Consider the following 26,824-nt stretch of genomic DNA (forward strand, 5'->3'; position numbering starts at 1 on the left):
TTTGCCATCCATATTTTAGTGAGAGGTATTCTAGAATAAAGTGCTTAACCATTTAATTTAGTGTCAATCTATAAACAGTGTGGTTGAATTCCTAAAGCGGCGGATGTTCCCCCTTCTGCATCAATTCTGTATTTATTTTGTCCAACTTTAGACAGAATTCATTGGCTGACATTGTCAGCTGACACTCTCAGCCAATTAATTATGTGCAAGGACAGATGTTGATATTGCTAACTTGATGGATCTTTCAATTTAGATTACTATGAAACTATGTTATGCAGAAAGGTAACTTCCACATTAGCGATAGCTCTAAAGAGGGACTAGATCGCGGGAGATCAGGGGATCCGGCTAAGTGTCAAAACATTTCAAATCAAAGTGCTGAAGTTGTGGTTATGGTGCTTATACTGACCTTTTAAAGGGGTACTATAGTGCTAGGAAGGGTTTATTAACCCTTACACCCTCCTCCCTCGCATTGTAAGGGTTAATAATTCCTTGCTGTACCAGATTTTTGTGCTTGCTCGACGCTCCTACCCCTCAAATGTCACTTGACAGGGCCACTAATACGCATGCACTGCGAACCTCACGAGCGCAGTAGGCCCTCCCCGTAGGAAAGCATCGACTGATGCCGGATGTTGTCATGCAGAGCGTCAGGACGTCCAGTGTCAGTTAGGTAATCAAAAGTCTTAACCCTGCAAGGTAATTATTGCAGTTTCTCAGAAACTACAATAATTACGATGGTAGGGTTAAGGGGGACAGTGCCACTGCACCTAGACCACTTCAGTGAGCTGAAGTGGTCTGGGTGCCTATAGTGTCCCTTTAACCTCTTTAGAAAACATGTCTTGATTCACAGCCTTCCTGTGTTGTAGTGAGAGCTTCAGTGATACAATAGAAAAGTCAGGAGTTAGATATGATCCATTAAGCTTTGCCATGTATGCCAGCAGTTTCCATTTTTGAAAAACTCTCTCAAATCAGTTAATGTTTGCCTTCCCTCGAGATACATCTGTGGCTAAAGCTCCTGCTGGCAGCATCTGTGCCACAGGTTTGATTCCCAGCTGGGTTAACTCAGCTTTTTATTCTTCACTGGTCAATAAAACAAATTAGATTGTGCGATAATAAACTCTAGAAAACAGGGTGTGCTTATAGAGCTGTGTAAAATCCAAGTGTACCGTTCCTGGTTAATTTCTTATCATAATATCGCTGGCATTCATGTGCCCCATCTGAAGATTTACAGCCTTATTTAAAAGGCCATTCCACATTTAAAGCCACCAGCATTGCTTGTGATCGGCTCATTCTTTCCTGTCTTATTAGACATGGGCATAGTAATCCCTTTACTAGTAACCGTGCCAAGATCATTTCCGTGTTCTGCAGCGAGGATGACATCTTCCCAAGTCTCTTGCTCCCCTCTGAATGAAATGCGCCCCTGGCTATACAGTAAAATGCAGAATGCTGCCTTTAAATGCCAGAACGAGCTGGCTGCACCCAGGAATCGCTGTGTAAATTGACGGCCCTTTCATTCTTATGAGAGAGAATGACTTCTCCCGTGTGTTATCCTTATGGTACTTTAGTGTATTGGTTCAATATTGAAGCTAAATGACCACAAAGTTGGCCTCTCACTCCTTGGGCATGGGAAAAGATGGCACAGGTAAGCACTATGTTTCGAATGCTAGATTTACCTAGAATTAGTGATAATTGGAAGTGTCATTGCATGTTGCATTTACGCATGTATTGTTGAATTATTATTTTTTTTTTTTTTACTCCACACTAAATCAAAGCTTTACGATGCCAAGAATTTAGAATTTAATTAGTTGCCAGTATTATATATGATATCGATAGCAATTCAGGTGCAAAAATGTTGACTGCGGTGTGCCATAGGTGTGTGTTTTTTTTTTCCCGTTTTTTTTCAGATATACATTTCCAACTTTACTGTAAGGTTGTAGGGTCACAGGCTTAGTTAAAAACAGACGTTTATATTTAGCAAATAGTTTAACTAGGACGATTATTCAAAGAAGGTAAGGTAAGAGTATTACAAAATAAAGTAACATACGATAAGGTACCACCGGGCAGAGCGCGGCACATTGGGTCATCATCAGTGGTAGTAAGGGTGTTGCAGGTTTGTCTGAGACATTACTAATGGTTATGTCCGTGTAGCGGTGAGTGCCGCCAGAGTGCCCTTTGGTGAGGCGGTTTGTGCCTTCCATGTCTTTCTTCGTGGGGAGGTAGGACAGCTATCGTTACTTGCGTCGTGCACGTTGTTGAGAAGTATCCTCTTCACAGGCATGGGGATATACCCCGCTGGCACCCAAAGTCCACTAAGTTCCGACGGCCCGCCACCGGGCATAGTATCCGAGGGTCGCTATGGTCGTGTTACCCAGTCGTGGGGTGAGTATCGACGCGTTGTGCAGACCAGAGTGTCCCGGTGTGGGTAGCTGTGTAGCAGAGCTGTTGCGAGGAGATGTCTGTTCCGGGCCTTCCTCCAGTGGCCGCCCACAATCTTGTTGCTAGGAGGTTGAAGTGAGGTGCTCTCGTTTGGGGCTTGCACTGAGCTTGCAGTGTGAATAGGCAGTAGCGTTATTGGCTGTCTTCTTCTCCTCTCCACCACATTTGCAGTCCAGGGTTGTTTATGGGTTTGGCTACGTGGTGTGTGGGGACTGCATCAGCGCGGCCTGTGGGGTAGTCGCATCTCGTTCGGCCATTTTGTTGAGGCCGCGTGGTAGTCATTGGCGGTCGTCGCCCAGGATCGCCTTATGGATGTTTGGCTGCCCGGTGGGGACCGGGATTACCCCCAGCGTTCCAAAGGGGGGTGTAACGGGGCCGGGAGGGTTCGAGTCGTGTTGTGGTTCACTGTAGACGGCATGGAAAGCGAGGCAGCGGCCGTCTGCTCCACTCCCCTCCCGGGTAGGCCTCAGTCCCCAGTCCCCAGAGCATCTCACCAGGACCCAGATCCACCCGATTTCAGGTGCTCTAGCTGCACCGGGACACTCCAGGAACTTGTGCCACGATTTTCCAGGGTGTTTCAGGTGGGTTTAGTGGGTATTTGCCCAATATTAGCTGAATTCCCCAGGAGCTGTAGTGACCTGCAGCCTGCTAGCATGGCCGCCCGGCCCCGCCCCGTGGTTTTTATTGTTTGGTGCCTGCTGCAAGTTCTCCTGACATGGTCTTATACGTCACCTTTTGAAATATTAAGGTTACAGTAAACTCCATATTTGTGCTTAAAATAATGAAGGATCTGTTCACTAAACATCAAATTAAAAATAAAATTACAAAACTTTGCAAAAGTCCAAAGTGGCGGAATTAGACAAATTCTCCTGTTAATTGACTTTTCTATATAAATGATAGACAGGGAGCCAACTCCAGGATAGAAATAATTACAGTGTAAATATTATTTTATCGAACGTCATTTTGTTAAATATTAAAGATAATAAAACACTATATTGGCGTTTCGACTTAATGAATTGCACACATACTTTAGTATCAGTCATATCTAATCTTCACAGGCCAAATATTTGTGAACTCTCAGCCAGTCATTTGGATGGCTGAGCATTCTGTGAGACGAACCATCCTTGTTTTACAATTTAGGATTATTGTACTACATAGGGAGTGACCGACATCTGGAGTAGAAGCAGAATGTTTATTTCTATGCTGCCATTAAATGGGCAGCGACTGCTGCTTTTTATAGAACCTGGAATATTTACATAATATGCCATTTTTGCCGTGTATTATTAGACGTGAACTATTGGTACATTTTGTAATAGGAAACGGTTTTCCATTCCTCGGCTGCTGGAATGCACTCAGACACAGTGATTATGGAAAACTTTGCTGAGGCTCCACTCTTGCTGCACTTGGGTTTTTGGACGTGGAGAATTCTAGCTCCCTCATTGCAGGTGCTCAGAGCATGAAATATAGACTTGGTTTTTCCACTCCACTTTCACATGGCACCTTGCTATTCCAAAAATGTCAAAATTAAAGCCATGGAGCTATGCCTATGGCCTCAATATGACCCACAATTTCAGAGTCTCTCACTGTTTTTCCCTCTCCTCTTTCCTGATACCCAGGGAGGCACAGCTATCAGAGGGATCCCAGCCACAGTGTACAAGCTTATTAAACAGCCCCGAAGGGTTGCCACGCTAGTGTTTAAAATAATGCTCTTACATGGTTTTATTCAGACTGCCAACCAGTGAAGCGAACAAGAGATTTTAGGTACACCAAATAATCCTTAAAACACCCTGAATCTGGTCTTTAATCTTTTTCTGCAAATCAGAATGATTGATAATAGCAGAATATATATTTTAATCAGATATGGCATGGCTTGCACACAAAGAGTTAAAGGTGACCGCTTTCTTCTCTGGACGATATATTTGTGGCTTGTTCTCTGTACGAAGCTGCAAACTTGATAGCAAGCTGGGCTTGTTTTTGGAGAGCATTATAACCTTCTGAGAATTTCAATACTCAGTCCATGTCCCCCTGGGTGTCCTGCGCGGACTGTGACATTGACAGAGGTGTGTGTGTTTGGTTAGGAAAAGAAGCTGAGAGCAGTCTGCTTACACTAGTTACAGTGCAAATAATGTGACAGCAGTGGACTAGAGTATATAAATTATAGTTTAATACACTTTGTTGCACTGAGATCTGATGATGATGAAGCAGCAGCTCTGAAATAATAACTTCTCAGTACTGAGCACCAATATGTCTGAATATTTCTATTTACCATAGTGGGATGCAGATTAGATTTTCACTGCTGTACCGGAATTGTGCTCTGATCTAGAATGACCTGTAATGGAAATGTATTGCTCGGCATTCGGGAATATTTAATGGATCTTTACTACAGTATATTATAGAATAATCTCCTATTTCATTGCATTGTACCACATGGTTGCATGATCTCTAGAGTTCTAGGATAATCTTTGGAGCTTCACCCCACTGTTTTATAGAATCATCTCTGATGGTTTCCCCATGCTGCACTCCATCTCTGTTGGAGTTTCCCCATGCTGCACTCTAGAATAATTTCTGATGGAAACTCATGGTGCTGAGCTCTAGAATAATCACTAATGGAGATTCCACTAGTTGACTCTAGTATATAATCGTTGATGGGGCTTTACTGCTTTGCACTCTAGAATAATCTCTAATGAAGCTTCAACTAGCTTTCATTTGCTGTACTAGAATAGAAGAATTGGTAATGGAGATGCACTATGCTGCTCTCTAGAATAATTTCCAATGGATGTTCACCTTGCTGCTCTCTAGAATAATTTCCAATGGATGTTCACCTTGCTGCTCTCTAATGAATTTTCTAATGAAAATTCACCTTTCTGCTCTCTAGAATATTTTCCAATGGAGACTCACTTTTCTGCTCTCTAGAACAATTTCTAATGTAGATTCACTTTGCTGCTCTCAAGAATAATTTCTAATGGAGACTCACCTTGCTGGTCTAGAGTAATTTCTAATGGAGATTCACTTTGCTGCTCTCTAGAATAATTTCTAATGTAGATTCACTTTGCTGCTCTCTAGAATAATTTCTAATGTAGATTCACTTTGCTGCTCTCTAGAATAATTTCTAATAGAGATGTAGCTCAATCAGAGCTTCACCTTGCAGTGTTTTTTTTTGTTTTTTTTTTAGAATTATCTCTGTTGCAGGGTTTGTATATTTGAACCTTAGTACAACGCATTGACAAGCTCTATAATAATGTCTTGAGAGAGTTTCCAGTGCTTTGAACTAGAATAATATGGATATCACACGATAAGCAGAGTACTTGTCTTTATTATATATTCACTTTGAAGACATTATCTGTGAATACAGCGGCTTTCTAATCTAACCCCTGGGCCAAACTCAATGCAAATGTTTTATCGGATGAGGGTTGAGGGCACCACTTCATGTGCAGAATAATAAGACACCAGCCAAACCCAGCCTTTCCAGCCACAATGCTTTAATAATGCCCAATTGGCTGCTGTACCAGCGCTGCATATTACGCCGTGAGCGGAGAATGAATTAGTGAAATATCAGGCTGGTATTTGGGATTGGCAATCGCGTGTATCCAGAACATATTGCTACATTACACTTTCATAAGATCAGTGAAAAGGCAGAAATTCAGCTCCTCGCACCAGCCCGAGCGTATTAATTTAATAAGGCTGTGCGGGTAGACAGCAGTGCCAGTTTTGTGCCCATTAAACTAGAGTTTGCAGAACAAACAAGGAGTAAGGTGGCCGGGTTCCTCTCCTCGGTAATATCCAGATTTCTCTGTTGCAGTTTATATACCCCTGTTTTACTTTCCGCAGTAAACAGATGTGTATTGTATTCTATTAAAGCAGCACATACATACCATTGTCTGCTGTTTTCTATATTCTATGTGTTTATGAGATGGTTTGCTTTATTGATGTGTGCTGGAGAGATGAGAATTTAAAACATTCTACAGAATAAAACTTTTCATTGCTCTTAGACTGTCAGTAAAAAGGTTATTTTCACTATCCACCTCTTAGGATAGACGGAGAGGAACCCTGATTAAAACTGCCCACATTTTAAGGGATTCACTGAACAAGAGCAGGTTGGTTTTTACTGAAAAGGAACTAGAATGGAGGATTTCAAGTTTGTCCGAGACTGAGGTGGTAGTATATGATTCATTTAATCGAAATAGTAAGAGTGATAATTAGTAAAGGAGACCTGGAATAAACTCCCAGTGGATGCAGTGAAAGCTAACCGTGATATAGAAAGAGTAGTAGATACCTGGAATAACCTCCCAGTGGAAGCAGTAAAAGCTAACAGTGATATAGAAAGAGTAGTAGACACCTGGAATAACCTTCTAGTGGAAGTGGTAAAGACTCACGGTGATAGTTAAACGGGTAGTAAATACCTGGAATAGTCGTCTAGTGGAAGCAGTAATGGCTAATACTGGTATAGAAAGGGTAGTAGATTTGTTAAGACGGACCCCATGTTGGTTCATTTAACACTGCAGGCTGTTTATTGCAAAACCTTCTCTGGTGATAATGTTGTTCTTTTTCACAATATGTTTTGTCACCCCAAAATGCCCCTAACCACCCATATTACCTATTTTTAAAATCTTCATTTCGTGCCCGTACCTAGGTCCTGGGCTCTGCCATCTTTGTGTGGGCAGATGAAGTCCCTGTGGGACATGTCATCTGCCCACACTAGATAGCGCTGTGAAATTCCCGCGCATGCCCAATTAAACACTTGGGCATTCGCTATTATCCGATATTCGGACAGTAATTTTGTCTATTCATTAATCAGAAAGACGAAAGGAATTAATAGAAATTTCAGACGAACAAACACCGAATATCGATGTTCGTTTGTTAGTTCGTTCAGTTTATTACAAGGAGGGAGCTGTGCTCTCAGCCACTTCCTAAGCCCCCTGAGCCCTCTCTCACTCAATGGGGGTCAACAAATGGCCCTGTGGTGGGGCATCTATTAACTGGTGGGGGGACATAGTGTCCCCCCCCCCCAAGCCTCCACCTGTGTTTTGCTAGTAGGGGCTATGCATCTAAATGGGGGACAAATGCCTTGTCAGCCTCGCGATAAATACACCGGAAACTGGGTGAAAGTCTAACGGTTGGACTCCCTAGCGGTAGGTGGGCATCATGGCACTCCTGACACCATAACCACTACATAACACTATGGTTGTTTATGGTTATGACACTTGGAATGTTCTTTTAAAAGTACTTATTGCAGTTTTCCAAGAATTCACTCTGCATATTGCAGTAGAATGTAATTGTAGTGTCACCTAGTGGCACTCTGTGTAATAACACCTCTGCTCAGTGTTGTACATAGTGTACTGGCAGTTTGACACTGTAAGCTACAAGACACATTCATCTCAGACACTTCTAAAACCTATCACAGATAAATCTGTTGTTAATCAATTTTTTTTCACATTCTTCTAGAGCCACTATACTCTACAGCTCATCGCACCCACCAGAAAATGTTTTTTTTTTTCTTTCCTTGTCAGGTCTAAATAATTTCCGACGAGGATAGAAGGAACAGTCTAAACGTCATACCCACTACATGCAGTTGTCCCTCAATGTTACTCTCTCTACTTCGCGTTGTAATCTACGTACATTATCCCAGGGGACAAATTAACAAATCACTCCTGACTGAGTTTTATATCGAACATGAAAATGTTTTGATTTAATTTCACCTGCATTTTCCTTCAACTTATGTTGGTATATATTTCAGCTGATCAATTTTTTTTCGAATTGTTTGTGTTTGTAACATTATTTTATCTGACTGACTAGTTAATATAAGTTTGCAATGAACAGTTGTTTTATCTGTTTTGTTAGCTTTATATAAATGCTAATAATAATAATAATAATGTTGTTGTTTTTTTTTTTTTTTTTAAACTCCTTATAAATTATGAATTCTTTATTTTCGTTCGTGCATAGGATAACATTCAGGTCTGCTACGCCACAACAGCTGTAGGAGACTATTTGACAACAGAGTGTAACATGGCATAGATCATACTGTGCACAATTTTTAAATAACTTTTTGTATGGCAAACTGTGTCTGTGGGTAAATATGTAGAAGGATTAGTACAGGAATGCTTTGTAGGCAGTCACCGGGTTAGTAAATACAGTAAGGTAACACGTTGTGAGGTTAAGAAAGATAGGATTAACTCAGTGCCCCTTGGTTAATATAATCAACTTGGCGGTCGTATTGATAGGTACGTGCTTATGGTGGGGTGGTGGAGGCAAAGATAAACTGGTGCTTGGTAAATAGCATTAATATCTAAACATTTTTTTTTTATTAAAACAAACTGTGTCTGTGGGTGAATAAGTATAAGGATCAGTGCAGGCGTGTCTTGCGGGTTGTCAACCGCTTTAGCAAATATAGCAAGGTAACACGTTATAAGGTTAATAAAGGCAAGACTAACACCGTGTACGTTGGATAATATAGTCAGCTTGGCAGTCATATTGATAGGTATGTGCCCATGGTGGGTTGGCGGAGGCAAAGATAACCTGGTGCTTGGTAAATAGGAGCAATATCTAAACAGTAGAATGTGGGTTATATGCGCTGTGTATATTGCTGGTGGGCCAATAGAGATCCCAGCGACCTGGTGCCTGTCCTGTAGTGTTGACAGCTCTGCGGTTCCGATGGGGGTGGCGTGCAATGTGTGAGCCCATATCAAGTTGGCACATGCAAAAATAAGGATTTACGAGTATGACAAAAGTGTGTGTACTGTGCGTGTCTAGTACGATGAGAAAGAGACTGATAATAATAATAAAAAAAAAATATATATATATATATATATATATATATATATATATATATATATAAATTGTTAACGCTATTCTCTAACGGTGTGTGGCTATGTCTGAGTAGCATCCAGTTCGGGGTTTAGCCCGCGTACGGGTGCAATAAATTTAAGCGAATGTAACTCCGACAGTAAACATATACATGTGTGATGTCTAGTAAATTAAGTGAGGCTACGACTAGGCGATAAGGGGTGGTGTGTGTCCATGGGGGTTCTGCCCGAGTGTGATGGCCCTGGCAGGTATGTGTGTCACCTACTCAGTGACGTGATTAGGTATGTTACTGTTGCGTTAAGGGACAAGAAAAGTGGTTAGTAAACTGTGGTAGTATAAGCCACCATCGTTGGGGTTAAAGTGTAGAAAACGTCCGGGGCTATGACAATACCCACAGGTGCACAGCCAGCTTGACGATCTGGCACCTGGCCCAGTTCAAGTGGTAACAGCAACGTATGGGCCGGGTGTGAGTCCTTGTGGTAAGAACGGGACAGTTCTTGTCGGGTCCCAGCCGTGCTGCGGGGATGCCGGGCTCTTCTGGCCTGTTTGATTGAGGGAGTCCATAGGTATGCCCAGTGAGTGCAGGAGCGGTGCTGCATCGCATATGTCCCGTATCTGGTGTGAGACCGATCCCTGCTGGATTGTGAGAGTGTGGGACGGTCTCCAGCGGTATCTAAAGCCTTGTTGGTGGTGAAGTGTGGTTAGTGGTTGAAGGGAACGTCTCCACGTCAGGGTACCGCTGGAGAGGTCGGCATGGAAGCTCAGCGCCCAGTTTTCGAATTGGTGGGGTGTCCTGCCCTGCAGGGCATCCAGTACTGCTGTTTTGTCCATTCTGTTTCGGAATGCAACTATGAGGTCCCGGGTGGCCCCGGTAGGTGCCTTCGGTGATTTGGGGACCCTGAAGAGGTAGTCGGGGGTGTATGTGGTCTGCTCGTGCTGGTGGCAGGATCATTGCGAGCAGACGTTTAACGACCTTCGGTAGCTCTGCTTCGGAGATATCCTCCGGGAGTCCCCTGACTTTTAGGTTGTCACGCCGTCTGGCGTCTTCATGCTCGGCCATGCGGTGTTCGTGTGAGCGTTGTTGTAGCTGTAGCTCTTGCACAGTACGTTTAAGTTCCCCCGGGTATTTGTTTCCATTCGGCCCTCCATTGTATTTAAGCGTGTTGTCACCCCTTTTAGATCACCTCTCAGTGCAGTGATGTCTTTATGGATGTCGTTATGGTGGTCCGCGAGTATTTGCTTGAGGACCGACACTGTCACTGGTGTGGAGTCTGGATCGTCGTTGGTCGGTTGTGAGGGCCTTCCTGCCCTGGGAGCTGGTAAGTAATCCTCTCCTGAGAGGTCGTCTGAGAAATCAGAGCATCCTCCGTGGAGCGCCGCCATGTTGTGTCCGCTTTCTCATCGGGCCTGTCTCCACATATCTCCTATGATGAGTCCCGGGTTGTTTTTTTCCAGGTTTGGCTTTTTTGTTTTGCGTCCCATAGTGTTAGGGGGGAGCTGGGGGTCTCTGCCGTGGTTTAGGTGTAGTTTGTGATGGTATTTTTTCCAGTTTTTCACGCTTGTGCCTCGGAGCTCCGGAGTTTCGTGGCCGCTTGGTTTGGCTGTCAAGCTCCGCCCTCATAATAATGTTTTTTGATAAGTGCCTTGTGTAAGAACTGTTGAATAAATGTCTGCGTTTTGCTGCTGTATATTTAGTTTTATTTTGCGTATGCTCTTATCTTTGTCCTTTTTTAATATATGTGTTGCTGCCCCAGCTCTCCTTAAGACATGGATGCATTTATTTTCATACTGGTTTCAGTCTATGTCAGGATCTGCCTGGAGACTCCAACCATGTTTCCTAGCGTTGGTTACTGTAGTCCTGCAGAACATGTGTCTTTATGGGACACGCTATGGAGAGGCAGAGTAGGTCCAGGTTATCTAAGCAGCCTGCAAACGGCTTTGATCCACTCTGAATATTTACCAGTTTACTGATTTCCACCATGATCCATCCGTTTGTTAATAGGTTACATTAGCATTTCCTTTAGATAACGTTAAATCAATCCTATATTATTCTTGTCCTGTTTTGATCAGGTTTATGTTAATGTAAAGCTCTTTGGACAATGCACATTTCCTAAATTGTTCTTGTGTGTCTGTGTGTATGTGTTTGTTTCTTTTATATGGATTTATATTGCGTACGTCCTCCAGGGCTTTTTTAAGTTAACTGTTTCTTTGTGTTGTTTGTTCCTTTTCCAATCCTCTACTATTGTTTTCTCGCTCCACCCATACTGTCCTGCTGGGAGATAGGCAAATCATTACACAAAGGGTCCCTGGCTAATCTATGTGTGGCCTGGGCTAGATAAAGTGACTGCACACAGGGCTTTGAAGTGAGGAGAATGGCTTGTGATGATGTCATCTTGGGAATCACTCAGAGATAAGCTTGAAGAAAGGAAAGACTTTTTGCCTGGCAGGAGGGAGGGTGACCCTCTGAGACTTCTTAAAATGCAGAACAACTTCCAAAATCCAGGGATGCTCGAAGCAGATAAGGGCATCGTCTTTTTTAATGAATCCTGATTAATGCAGCAGAATGGCCTTTTAAATTTCATCCTCATGTAAAGGTCTCCAGTCTATCCGTAGGTACAAAACATCTAGCGAGGGTTACTATGAAAGACCCCAAATCTCTGCTACAATCCATTGACCACACAAAACATGGTGTAGGATTAAACTGCCCAATCAGCGCTCCATAACACAACTCAATATTATATTTATTATGTTTTTTTTAATCTTCTAATTATTTATTGCATTAAGTTGGCATTGCCTATTTTACGGTTTCCTATTTGTTAATTGCTAAGTGCAAATGGTATTTAAAAACAATGTACATACATAAAACGCATATGAACAAAGTAAAAAGCAATACATGTTTTTTTACTTTTGTTCATATGCATGCAGTCCCTAAAGAAGTCTTAAGATGTAAGATGAAACGCCTGGGAGCTTCTTTTTTTCTTTTTTTATGGAATACATTTATTTAAATTTGTACCTAATGTTCCTGAGTATTCCTAGTAAGAAAAACATACAAAGGTATGAGTAAAAGAGTGTTGACAGCCCCCTGGGACGCTCCAGCAAGGCTTTGAGGCACATTCTCAACATGTGTCCTGTGAGTGTAACCGTTACTAAAGCAGTTATCCTTATTGTCAGAGTATTACACTATTATTAAATTTGTATCTACCTAGGAAAGCTGAACCCCCATTTGGTATTTTGTGAATACTGGATGTATAAGAATGCTTAGTAGGAGGAGCCTTAAAGGGGTAGCTGTCACCACGATTGACGCTACTAAGAGGAAGTTATGGGGTTGAAACGATTGATTTTTGTACACAGTGAATATTGATATTTCATTTTTCATTAAATACACCAGCTAACTTCAGTTCAAGACCTGTGAGTGCACCCTGTTTTTTTTGTTATTTATATATTATTATTTTATCATTTATATAGCGCCATCAAATTCCGTACCGCTGTACAATGGGTGGACTAACAGACACTTAATTGTAACCAGACAAATAGATGCACAGGAACAGAGGGGTTGAGGGCCCTGCCTAATGAGCTGACATGCTAGAGGGAGTGGTGTAGTCACAAAGGGTAGGGGTAATGAAATGGGTTGCTTGAAAAGTATTCACTGAGAACTTTGCCTATTTTTGACAGTTGCAGGAGAGGAGTCAGGGTGTGGGGGATGAAAACCTGCTAACAGTTTAAATGATATGCTTTCCTGAAGAAGTGTGTTTTTTAAAGATTTTTTTGAAGGAGTTTAGACTGGGTGAAAGTCTAACGGAGAAGGGAAGGGTGTTCCATAGGAACGGTGCAGCCCAGGAGAAGTGTTGGAGGCGAGCATCAGATGTCGGAGTACCGACAGAGGATAGAAGTAGATCTTTAGCAGAGCGCAGGGGCCTCGATGGGGCATACTTGTGTATTAGGGAGGATAGGTAGGTTGGAGCAGCATTATGTAGGGACTTGTAAGCAAGCACCAGCATCTTAAATTTAACTGACAGAGAGGGAGGTGTGGGAGGTGCGGGCGGACAGGAAAATGAGCCTTGCCGCTGCATTCATTATAAATTGCAGCGGTGCAATCTGGGAACACGTAAGACCACTGAGACCAGTAGTCAAGGCGAGAGAGGACAATGGCAGGGTGTTAAATATGGGCGGATGCGAGCGATGTTTTTGAGATATATATTCTCGCTTTTACATATACACTTCTGTTTTATGGCTATTTTTTTTAATAGTATATCACATGAGTAAAGCCTGGTTTTCAGTCAATGAAGACTTTTAGCTGTGGTAGAGTTACCAGCAGTAAAATGCTGTGATATATTTTTTTTTTTTTTTTTAATTCTTTATTTTGGTTGTGCACGGAATGAACAAACAGCCGGCGTGTGCCACAACAGCGACATCCGGTAGAATAGGTAAACATTGTTATTACATGGTATGGCATTTGATATACAGGCACATTTTTTTATAATATTTAAATGATCTCGAAAACAGTAGTTTAGGTGCACGTGTGGTTTTGAATATGGTAGCATGTCATGGAGAAATAGGTAGAGAAGAAACATATGAGGAGATCATGGCTTGTGCATGAGAGTGTACATAGAATGTTAAGTAAAATAAAATGAACAGGATAACAGTACTCATTATTAGCGTATATGTGTTAGTGAGTTGCATGTTGTATTCTAGGAGTGCGTAACACATAATGATTATTAGGTTATGCACGTCTTAAGTTCACATGCTATGTTCGTCTGTGGTTGTGATTGCAGGTACAACTATTTATATTAGTTCGGCATTTCATTGCTGTGTATAGATCAGCAAATGTGGTTAAAACAAAGTTTTTACAGTAATCTAGCACGTATGTCGTGACATGGGTGTTGGGACAGGTAGTCTAAGCCGTGACTTGTCGTCTAACATTAAGCTGACCAGTGATGGCCTATAGGCTAGCTATACCAATGCACATTTTCGTTGGGGGTCAAGATTTGTACATCTTTAAACTTAATTGCAGTATGACTATGGAAAGCAACCCGTCAGTTAACGAGGCATGCGTTTAGTATTATGGCTGGCGACTCTGTGCTGGCATGGATACGTCTATGACAATGTAAAAATTTAAGCAGCCTAATGAAGCCTATGCAGGACATGTGGTAAGTACTATAAACATAAAAAGTCACAAAATGCAAAGTCAACAGGTTAACTAGAAAGGTGGTATTTAGGAAGTATCAGCGGCAAGTCAACAGGTTGGACCACGCTTAATTTTACCCTCATCTTATGGGGTGTATTGTGCTTGCCTCTAGTCTAGCAGGTGAAGAGGATCAACTAATTGAGACCTTCTACATGAGGAGGCTTGTGTGCTATGAGCCGATCTGAGAACACTTATGTATTTAACTTACAGAAAAACATAGGAAAAAGCTAGCGAAAAGAAAATATATAAGTAAATTTAAACATGAGCTGAGTTACATAGCCCAAAGAGTAGTCGGGTGAGGTACTCCTCATATTTTGTGCTTCGGCAACGTGGTATCAGACAATTCCCCATCGTAGTCACTTCACCCAATGCCCTGACTGGGCACAGCTCGTGAATTGCCGTTAGCTCCATCAGGCTGGGTTCCGCAGCAGCCCCTGTGGGGATGACCCTTCCATTCTGGGCACCTGTCATAGCTCATAGTCCATGGAGTAGGGTAGTGTTCATAGGCGGTGGCACGCTGGGAGCGAGGTAGGTTCTCCCTCCAGCCCCGGGCCGGTAGAAAGGCCGGCATCTGCGGTCCACGGACCCGGTAACCCTTCCGGACCGAATTCCTCCTGGGGTAGGAGTTGTGGGGGGTCCTGATGGTTTGCCGCCGTCCTCGGTGGTGGGCCCTCCTCCTGTGCGGACGATGCCTTCGGGTCGTGCCCTTAGTGGCCCTCGGCCCAGGTAGGCCTGTAGTGGGGGATTCGGGTAGGTGTGCTTTAGCTAGGCCCTTGGGAGTCCCCCCTCCTCTCCGACTCTCACCTCCTTTAACAGCCACCCACGATTGGGGAGACGACTGTGCTTGGCGGTGCTCTAGGGCTTCCCAGAATCGCTTAAAATGCTCGTCAAGCCTTTGTAGGAGGTAGTCTACAGAGCTTTGAGGGTTTGTTGCAGTGTCACTGCTTGATTGCACTTGAGAGTTCTCAGTCTCCGCCATTTTTAACAGGCTGCTGTAGCTGGTTCGTCGCTTATGATTGCCGGGATGTCCCCCACCGGCAGGGGGGGGGGGAGGTAAAGTATTCTGGGGAGACCTCCAGCCGAGAAGACTGCTGTGGCTGAGGGATCGGCCGCCTCCCTCGTGTTTCGCCGGTCGAGCCCTCTGTAGGCCTCGGGTCGATCCCCGGTGCGGAATTATCGCTTGCGGTCGGGACTCCTGTCGCTTGTTGCCGCTTAGGGAACTCCCTTTTTCTGGGGCAGTTGTACAGGCGATTTTAAGGGCTTTGTCCGTTATTTACAGCGGTATGTGGGCAATTTGTGTCGGAGCCCATGTAGTTTGCGACCGCTCGGCATGGCTGCCAGGCTCCGCCCCCCGCTGTGATATATTTTAATTGTGATCCCATTGAAAACACTCTATACTGACTAAAAGTTGGAAAACGATTTTATCGATTTGATAGGTTACCCCAAAATGAGGTAACGTTCTGGTTATTGTAAAAATGTGAATTATTTTAATTCTGATGATACATTCATAATCAATCGGTTAATTATTGTTATCTATTTTGTGCAGTTTTGTTTTGTTGTGTGTGTGTGTGTGTGACTGCATATATACCCCCAACCCCCACCCCCACTACAGCCCTTATCCCGGCAGATCCTATGTTTTTAAACAGTTTGACTGCTTACCATTGGAGGGCACTACTGGCACCATAACAACTACAACGTAATGTAGTGGTTATTGTGCCTGGATTGTTTAAATAATCTACCAGTGCCACTCTCAAGATTAGGGGCCCAGTGCAGCGTTGTACATATATGATGTACATATACACCTAGAAAATTGTTTTGACTTGGGGTGCCTTGAAAAAAATATTGAAATATTAAGGGTGCCTTGAACCTAAAAAGTTTGGGAACCACTGGCATACAGCAAAGACAGACTGAAAGGAATCCATGTTTAAAATGAAATGAGGCAAAAAGGTGATTCGTTGTTGAACTTATTTGCATATGCCCAAACAGAATCCTTTGCGGTAGGAACATCACTGCAAATTTGTGATTTCTGTGGGAAAAGCAAGTCTTATGGCTTGACTGGTGTGCAGATTTTTGTTTAACACTGTGTTGACTAAATATATATATATATTGTAGACTGGATTAGCCGTATTAGTCCAGTAGACTAATATGGCTAATCCAGACCTGAGGAAGAGAGGAAAACTCTTGAAAGCCTGTCTTTGAAATATTATGTTAGTCCAATAAACAAGGTACAGTGACACATTTCAAAATATTCCCGATGTTTTCACACATAGTATTAAAACGTCTTAATTCTGTGACCTCTGTAGTGATTTCTTCATATACCGTAGGAAAGAATGACTGCATCAATTGCATCATTCTGTACTCCTCTCTTTTACCCCAATGTATTATTATTTAGTATTTTTGTTTTTAAATTAAACATCCTGTAAAAATGTAAATAATTCACTTTGCGGTGATATAATAATGTTGCACATTAGGACAATACAAGATCTCTGCTGACGTGTTTATACCAGGATGGTAAAAGCCTCTGGAAACTTTCAGAGTAGTTACATTCATGTTTATTTTTTCATGAATAAAACTATTGGTCCTTGGGATCCCATCTGTGGCTTATGCCTCGTTTCCACTGAGCGGATCGGTTCGGTTCAGTTCGGTACGGTTCGCTATTTTGGGTGTTTCCATTATGAAAGTGGTCCATACAAGCGAACCGTACCGATCCATTCAGGGCCCTGCTTCAGATGTAGGGCCATAGAAAATGGAACGGTTCGGTTAGGGCGGATCTACTATACAATCCATTGATTGGTGGACAGGAAGAGCATTTTTTCTAAACCCTGCATGGCCCTGAAGGTCTGACTTGCAGTGGAAACGCTCACCAGAATGGGCTGGTCCATTCTAAACCTTCCAAACTGTACCAACCCGAACCGATCCGCTCAGTGGAAACGAGGCATTACATGACTTGCACAGATTTGATGGAAAGCTTGGCTTCCCTATGACATCACAGGGTTGTGGGACACGGGCAAATAGGCTCTATTGATTCCTGCAAAAAAGGACTGAATGCTTTAAAAAAAAAATCAAAAAAAAATCAAAGTATGATATTCAGGACTGAAATAATTAATATGCGTACATTAACAGTTGGTTGATCTAAGGAGAAACATTTATGCCATATTGTAGTAATTTGTTTCCCCATCTTACAACAATATTGTCAGTCGCTTGACGTGGACCCTTTGCCTTTTTTTTTGATCAATAGTAGCTTCAGGGAATGTAGAAAGGTCAGTCGGCTGTAGTTACGTCCTTTTTCCTTTTTCCAGCCTGTATAGCTCTGTAAATGTAAAATGACTGGAAAAACCAGACAGAGACCCCCTTCTACTATTAGCTGTGTAAAAAGAGGTCATAGTGCTTGGAGTGTCCTTTTAGTGATATTTTATGTTAGGATGTTTACCTCACTTTCAGGGGATTAATCAAGCATTTCCATGGGCCTACAGGGTACACAAAACAAAAAGAAGGTTGAAGAAACTTTTCAAACTGTCCCAAAGCTCTTGCGCTAGAGAGAATGGCATATCCTGATCCTGGCCCTTTGTGAAACACACTGCAGGGGGGATTGTAAAGATTTCAATGACAATAGAAGATTGCAATCCAAGTGAGGCGTTTCAATATGATGGTCTGTAGTATGGGACATGCAGAACAATGACTGGGACACCCCTGTAGCATGACCTGCCCCTTGCTGGTGCAATGAAGAGGGTGGATGTGAAGCGGGTGGCTGTGATTTTTTAAACTGCCAGATTTCTGTACTGACCAAGAAATTCAATAATCACAGTTTCTCTGTTTAAGGTTGTTTTTTTTTTTCATTGTTCTTTAGTCTTTGTCATCTCGGGCTAGCAGTCCTTATAATACCAAATGCCCCGTAAATGGCATTCAGCACTCAGTTGGTAAATTATGTTTATTGCCCTGATTTTGAAGAATGTTCGTTTGAAATCTTCAAACAGTTAGATGGAAATGAAGATAAATTAAAGGGACATTATAGGAACCCAGAACTTAATTGAGATGACATAGTTTGGGTGCAGTGCCCTGATGTTTTGGTCATGCAATGTTAAACATTGTTTTGGACATGCAATGTTTGCATTGTAGAGCTAATCAGCTATTAGAGGAAGCTTCACCACTAACCGTGTGTGAGACTCTGTTATTTGACGTTCAGCGTCCTTGTGCATTGCAAAAGACATTGATTGCCCTCTGATACTTCATAGAGAAGCACTGGATTTGATACATCACTGGGAGAAGCATGGCACCTGCACAGTGTGACTCTTGGCACTGTAAAAAGGTGAGTACATCTATGGTTATATTTGTGTCTGTTTCCAACCACCGACAAAAATACTAACTCTCCCCGACTCATAATAGCAAAATATAAAACATAGGTTTTATTAGTAGGTGCGGATTCAAATTACATAGGAAGTAAAAAATGAATCACGTAGCCATTAGGGTTATGAAGACTGCAATGTACATTGACTACCTTCAAAATATCACTCTAAATGCATACTGTGTCAGAATCTCCACCGTTTATTCATAGGTTTCTTCCTCTCTACTAAATGCTACAGTGCAAAATAATTTTATGGTATTTCACTGGATGATTAATGATGCCTGTTAAATAAATACCTTCGTTCTGTCCTGGAGATTAAAGTGAACCTGTCACTACACCTTGCCCTGCTGTAAAATTGTATATAAAATAGTCTTGAAGGAATCTACAGCATGCATAGATTAAGTTTGATACATTTTCCTGAAGATTGCTTTCTTTAACTTATAGTCACCAAAATAAATTTAGCTTAAAGGACCACTCTAGTGCCAGGAAAACATACTCGTTTTCCTGGCACTAGAGTACCCTAGGGTGCCCCCACCCTCAGGGACCCCCTCCCGCCGGGCTCTGGAGAGAGGAAGGGGTTAAACTTACCTCTTTTTCCAGCGCCGGGCGGGGAGCTTTCCTCCTCCTCTCCATCTTGATCGCGACGTCATCGGCTGAATGCGCATGCGCGGCAGGAGCCGCGCTCGCATTCAGCCGGTCGCATAGGAAAGCATTTACAATGCTTTCCTATGGACGCTTGCGTGCTCTCACTGTGATTTTCACAGTGAGAATCATGCAAGCGCCTCTAGCGGCTGTCAGTGAGACAGCCACTAGAGGATTTGGAGGCTGGATTAACCCTCATTATAAACATAGCAGTTTCTCTGAAACTGCTATGTTTATAAAAAAAAAGGGTTAATCCTAGAGGTACCTGGCACCCAGACCACTTCATTAAGCTGAAGTCGTCTGGGTGCCTAGAGTGGTCCTTTAATGAAGCAGTTTTTTATATAGATCCAGACTCTTAGGTTTTACCGCTCAATTCATTGTTATTTAAGAGTTAAATCATTTTTTTTGTTTATACAGCCCTAACCACACCTCCCATGACTATGACTGACACAGCCTGCATGAAAACAAAATGGTTTCATTTTCAATTAGATGTAACTTACTTTAAACATTTTTTATCTTGCTCTATAAATTAAACTTTTATTACATACAAGAGGCTCCTGTAGCGCATAGCAAGCTAATACCAGAGCAGGAGATAAGACATTTTAAAATAAACATAATTTGCAATAAAGGAAGTATAAACATTAGATGACTCTTTACAGGAAGTGTTTTGGCAGGTTGTATAAGTCACATGCAAGGAGGTGTGCTTAGGGTTGCATAAACAAAGTGATTCAACTGCTAAATGGCAGAGGATTAAGCAGTCAGATTGCAGGGGCATGATCTATACACCAAAACTACTTAATTAAGCTAAAGTTGTGACTATAGTGTCCTTTTAAATATCGAGTCTGGAAATGAACAGGGGAGGGTCACCTACACACACCCACCCCACACACCATGCTTGTGGATTTAACACTATACCAATGGCATTGCAGTCAAATGTTTCCAAGACCTTCTTGGAAGGTTAGTTCACTGTCCAACAACGCAAGTTTCCTCGCTCTGACAAGTCTATCTAAATCCATATTAATGCAGCTTTGGTGTGACATACTGTGATCTGGCTGACATAGTTCCTCTCATACACAGTAAAATTAATGTATTATCTGCAGTGTGTGAATAGATCGTGGTGCTTTTGTAATATAGTTAAAGGTTTTATATTGTAGTTGCCTTGTTATAGGAAAGAACTCATGTTTACAATCCTTATCTTCCCAGCCAAAGACAACTGAAGTTAACAAGTCACAATACAATAGGAGGTTTTTTTTTTTTTGTCAATCTCTTTTTTTATTGAGGCATAAAAGTATATGGGATACAGAATGAGAGAGGGGAGACGATAATGCTTCATACATAACGGGTACAATACAATGCAGTATATATCATCTGTGCTTAACTTTGAGCCTCATTTTTTATTAATAGGAGTTGGTCTGGTAAGTTTAACGTAGTAGTAAAGAGAGTAGTGGTTGGACTTAAGTGAGGTCGTATTCGCTGGTAGAACAGAAGTGTTATTACCTTTTCATTTATATGGTGTTTAGCTCAGGTTATGTCTAATGCGATAGTGTTTATGCATCTCTTGTCTCACTAGTTGGTCAAGATTGGAGTAAGTGTTCTGCATTACAGAATGTGCACAAAGTATGTCGGCGTCTAGTGATTCTCAAAAGGATAAGCATGAACAGTCAGACTAAGCGATAGAGAAGGATTACCTAAGCTGTTTTGTCTCAAGCTTCTTGTAAAAGATGTAACAAACTAGGTGCTAAAGAGTCTGGTGGTAGTAGCCCTATTAGTACATAGAAGAGATGTTATAAGCTTCATTTTGCTCTAAGAGGTACATACTGGAATCAATATGGCTAGCATGTGGAGACCTGTGAGACTATAGTGTCATAGCAATATAACGACTTGTGAAACACCATCAGGGTATAAACAGCAAACACAAAAGGGTAAGGTTCAGTGAGGTTAATTTGACTATGCTAGTAAAGTTAAGTCCATACAGTAGGTGACATGTACGGGTGGACGGTTTGATCTCTGCATATCTAATTGTATATTGCCCTTGGGGCCGAGAGTCCATATTCAGCCAATGCCCTTGCTAGGTAAGGTGATTCCCTCATCCAGGTAAGTCCACAGGGTGGCAGCGGGCTGCCTGTGTGTGATGGCCATCAGCCAGCCCCAGGTCGTTGTGAAGGCCTGCACCTGCTTTCCACTGACTCGGTATCTCGATGAGGCCGGGTCTTCCCTTCTTTGGGCGCCGACAGGAGCTTGGGTGTTCTGCCGCCGCCTGCGGCGGCCAATCCTCCGGCGTTGTGGACGGTGTCTCGGAGCTTTACTCCGGGTGGTCTTCGGCCCAGGAAGGCGTATGGGACGGCCATTGGTTGCGGCCTCCGGAGAGACAGAGAGGCGCTTGGCAGTCGGTCGGTTCGTGTCAGGCACGCTCCACCGCTTCTGCGGGGTGAATCTGGGACGTTGTGCTTTTATGATGCTCTCAGCCGCTGATTGGCGTGCCTCCAGCTTGGCCCAGAAGCGGCTAAAAATTTCATCCAGCCTCCTGTGTGTGATCCGTGCTGGGCTCAGTGGTTCAGGCTCAGGATGCTGGGGATGGGTGTCCTGCAGGGTAAGTCGTGCCGCCATCTTGCGTGTGGCTGCTAGGGCAGTGTCTCGGTCAGTGGAGGCTGTGAGATGTCTTTCCCGTAGTGCCAGGTACAAGCTGGGGTGGACCGGGATCTCCCCCACCGGTCCAGAGGGGGGGGAACAGGGCTGTGTAACTCACTTGGGAGGGCACTAGGTCGCACGGATCGGGGGATCGGCCGCCTCACCCGTCCGGCGATACTACTAGGCCTCACTCCCGATGGTCACCTCGTGTATCCACGGGCTGCAAGCTCGGGGCACCACAGCTGGCTTCTGGGGTCTGTCTGCTGAAAATTCCGATTTGTGTAGTATTTTTGGCTGGCTGGGACACGTTTTGCTGGCTCGGTAAGTGTATTGAGCACGGAGCTCAAACGAGGCACATCCAGCCGCCATGAAGCTCAGGCCCCGCCCCCCCACAATAGGATGTTTTGATAAACAATTTCTATGGAGGAGACCTAACCTGTGATAAAGGCTATACTGTGATTTCATTGGGTGGCCACTTGTTCAGCATACACTACTACAGTTGTATTATAGCAACTCTGAATGCTATTAGTTTACAATGCTCTTATATACTTGTATATCCCAAGACTCACAAGGGGATTTCCTATACATCAATATAATATTAAAATCAACTGATAACAGCAATATGCCATGGTAGGGCTACACATTTAACATATAACATGTATATTGCTGGCAAAGCATCAAGGGAGATGTAGTCCACAACATCTGTAGAGCCGAAGGTTGCCTACCCCTGCCTTAACCCAACATCCAGGGGTTGTTACTATACAATTTAGTGGTACTCATTTTATCTACATCGGAAGGATGAAGGGCTGAGTCAAACCTGCCGGGATTGAACAGATTCTACTGATGATGCATTAGCCCACTGAGCTATCTCAAGAATTTCTGATCGATTTCTTATTTCCTATATATTGAGATGTAGTGTATCTAATTCTGTGCTGTCCCTATAGATTGATCAGTAGTGTCTCCTAGCCTGTGCTGTCCCTATATATTGCTGTGTGATGTCTCTCACATCCTGAGCTGTCCCTATAGATTGATGTATAGGATCTCTCTCTGTATGTGCTGTCCCTATAGATTGATGTACAGCGTCTCTCAGCCTGTGCTCTCCCTATAGATTGATGCATAGCGCCTCTCTCAGCCTGATCTGTTACTATAGATTGATGTATAGAATCTCTCTCAGCCTGTGCTGTCCCTATAGATTGATGTATAGCATCTCTCTCAGCCTGAGCTGTCACTATAGATGGATGTATAGTGTCTCTCTAAGCCTGTGCTGTCCCTACAGATTGATGTATAGTGTTTCTCTCAGTATGCGCTGTCCCTATAGATTGATGTATAGTGTCTCTCTCAGTATGCGTTGTCCCTATAGATTGATGTATAGTGTGTCTCTCTCAGTATGCGCTGTCCCTATAGATTGATGTATAGTGTTTCTCTAAGCCGGTGCTGTCCCTATAGATTGATGTATAGTGTTTCTCTCAGTATGCGCTGTCCCTATAGATTGATGTATAGTGTCTCTCTCAGTATGCGCTGTCCCTATAGATTGATATATAGTGTCTCTCTAAACCTGTGCTGTCCCTATAGATTGATGTATAGTGTTTCTCTCAGTATGCGCTGTCCCTATAGATTGATGTATAGTGTCTCTCTCAGTATGCGCTGTCCCTATAGATTGATGTATAGTGTCTCTCTAAGCCTGTGCTGTCCCTATAGATTGATGTATAGTGTTTCTCTCAGTATGCGCTGTCCCTATAGTTTGATGTATAGTGTTTCTCTCAGTATGCGCTGTCCCTATAGATTGATGTATAGTGTCCCTCTCAGTATGCGCTGTCCCTATAGATTGATGTATAGGGTCTCTCTCAGTATGCGCTGTCCTTATAGATTGATGTATAGTGTCTCTCTCGGTATGTGCTGTCCCTATAGATTGATGTATAGTGTTTCTCTCAGCCTGTGCTGTCCCTATAGATGAATGTATAGTGTTTCTCTCAGTATGCGCTGTCCCTATAGATTGATGTATAGTGTTTCTCTCAGTATGCGCTGTCCCTATAGATTGATGTATAGTGTCTCTCAGTATGTGCTGTCCCTATAGATTAATGTATAGTGTTTCTCTCAGTATGTGCTGTCCCTATAGATTGATGTATAGTGCCCCTCTCAGCCTGTCCATTCAGGGGTTAAATGCACTCCTCTGATGTAGTGGTGAACGGCCCATTGAGTCAGGAATGCCCAATGTGAATGGCTTGCCGGGGGAGGGGGAGATGTGAGCTCCCTCTGCCCAGCTGCTGCCTTCGAGCTACTCTGTGTTTGAATGTCTGCGAGGAAGGAGTGGGACTGATGAGGAAGCACATACAGGATCTATTGCCCTGAGCCACAAGGCAGGAGCCGCACAATGACTTCCAGTGAGCTGTGGAAATGCACGGTGGGCATCTAGAGCAGGTGCTAGTGAGGGGGAGAGATGAGTATGATGCTTTGGCGGTGGGATCAAAATAACACCACCATGAAGCTGGTAAGCAGCACTTCTGTCCCCTGTACCCCTCTACCTTGTAGGTAAGGTCAGCACCCCACTCGCCTCCAGCAGGGTCTTCTATACTTCCATCCATGGTTTTAATTCTTTAGTGAATCGGGTTTGTATTTTTATTTTGTTTGATGTCGTTAAAAGTGTTGGTTTGCTGGTCCAGAGATGTATAGGGAGTTTTATATATATATATATATATATATATATATATATATATATATATAGTGGGCAAATGTACAATATGCAATCTGCGTTGGAATGATTTGCACTGCTGGAGGAAGTTCTTCTGTAAATGGGGGCTCAGGATAGCACATGATCCGTCATCAAGTCCAACATTGATTGAAGTGTTTGTTTTCATCTCCAAATGGGTCACATTCATCGTGTTCTGTGCAGCAAATAAGTTTCATTAGAGTATCTCCATCCCCTTGTTGTGATTTGTTTTCTAGTAGTGCGTGCTGTAATTCATAACACTTTTGGTTGGCACAAAGTGCTAATACAAGATAGAGCTAGTGTGTAACATATAATATGTAAGGGCTTATTCACTAAACACCAAATAGCTAATTAAAAACGGAATTGCAAAACATTAAAGTGCGGATTTTGTAAAATTTTCCAACTTCGCTCTAATTACAGCTTGACTATATTATTATTGAGTTTGCACTTTAGTTTTATTTTAACATTTATCGTTGTTTAATGTTTAAACGCACGCGCATGAACAAGATTAGTGGCTTGATGACTTCACTGGCACTTACAGGGTTAACGCCAAATCTTGGATTTCAGTCTGATATTTCTCATGATATACAACAAAAAATCTGTGATATTGAAGTTAGACACCTGTATTGTGCATTATTGAGTAGTGTGAATGATGACCTGAATTGGTGTCATGTAGTTTTTTGGGGGGGAGGGGAGGAGTGGGCACCCCATGTGGATAGGACACACCTCCAGAATGGCTTTATTTACATTCTGAGTGGCACATTTCTCCCATCCTAGTCTGCTACAGCCCTGTCTTTGTCTCGTGTCTCATATGTTAAATTTTTCTTCAGATTGTAAGCTTCCTGGCCAAGCTCTCAATTAACTTTTTGTATATCTCTGTTTCATTAAGTTTTGTTCACTGTGCTGTGGAATTTGTTGGAGCTATATAAATGACATACATGTTCCTGCAGATTCCCCTGGTTTCCATGGTGATAGCTCTGTTAGAACTTTACCCCACTTTTCCGTTAGTGACACTTTTCTAAATCTCACCTATTGTATTGTGTGTTTTGGGAAAGAGATTCTAGCACAATATACTATAATTGGCAACATAACCGTGCGTGATTTCCCTGTGTAATGTCTGTAATATAGATACACAGCACAACACGCATATAAATACTGTACAAATACACAGCACGCCCATTGATACTGATAAGTAAAGTGAGAGGCAGGAAGGGATATTTTGTTTTATGATTCCAAAGTAGCTGAACTGGTTTCTGTTGGGTTTCACTATATATGGTAGAACAGCTGAATTGACATAAGGTTTTATACACTATTGTACAAAGTAAATCCCTTTGTGCAGCTTTGAAATTGGAGAAGATAGCTTATTGTGGTGTAATACTGTCCTCTCTGTCCTGATACGCTGGGAATGGCCGTACGCTGTGTCCGTACAGTGTGTATAGTAATCTGGGACGTGTCTGAACAGCTCACTTCCCATCAATATACTCCGTGCGTCCTTTCTTCCATACCCTGTGTGTTACTCTTTCTATTGCACCAACAAAATTTGTAGCTCTGTGTCTCAAGCAGCATTTTAATATAAGCTTTTCTAACTGTTTTTTTTTTTTTTGCTTTTACCTTCCTCCCCTATCACAGGATCCACCACAGGGAATGTGTTGCCTTAAAAGCTTGCACTCTAATAATACCCAAGTAGTTCGTATACACTTTTACAGTTCATCTTTGTATATGTTATTTATTCCTTTACCATAAGTTTGGATTAGTGAATGTGCCTGAATATGTTGATATAACAGTAATCATAATTTACTGCTGTGACCTCTATAGTAGAATCCCTTTTTACTGACTAGTAAAGATGTTTAAAGACAGTAAAGAGCCTGTGTTCCTTGCAGTTAAATCTTGCCGCAATCCGCCTAGGGTGATTACATGCTCCCATTATAGGGATTAATGTTTGGTGTGTTTGCAGCCATGCTGGCTCCTAATTGTGTCTTTAAATAGAAAGCAAGGTAATAATACTCTGTCCATGGCCCTTGTGTTGCCCTCCCTGTCTGTCGCTGGATCCTTTTACACACATTTTTATTAATTCACATTTGTTGCA

At 42.6% G+C, this 26,824-nt stretch overlaps 1 protein-coding gene across 6 annotated transcripts in view; it reads left to right on the forward strand.

Moving 5' to 3' along the window:
- NAV2 (neuron navigator 2) overlaps window positions 1–26,824 on the forward strand; it is a 322,958-nt gene that overhangs the window by 145,717 nt on the left and 150,417 nt on the right. Inside the window, exon 1 of one of the 6 annotated variants that reach the window (XM_063438402.1) lies at window positions 24,382–24,432. The exons of the other annotated variants lie outside the window; for them this stretch is intronic. Within the exon in view, the coding sequence (XP_063294472.1) occupies window positions 24,403–24,432 (30 nt within the window). The 5' untranslated portion in view covers window positions 24,382–24,402. Of the gene's footprint in view, window positions 1–24,381; window positions 24,433–26,824 lie in introns of those variants that run through there. 6 annotated transcript variants of the gene reach the window in all.

This window comes from Pelobates fuscus, chromosome 12, assembly GCF_036172605.1.
Source record: "Pelobates fuscus isolate aPelFus1 chromosome 12, aPelFus1.pri, whole genome shotgun sequence".
Taxonomy (NCBI): Eukaryota; Metazoa; Chordata; class Amphibia; order Anura; family Pelobatidae; genus Pelobates; species Pelobates fuscus.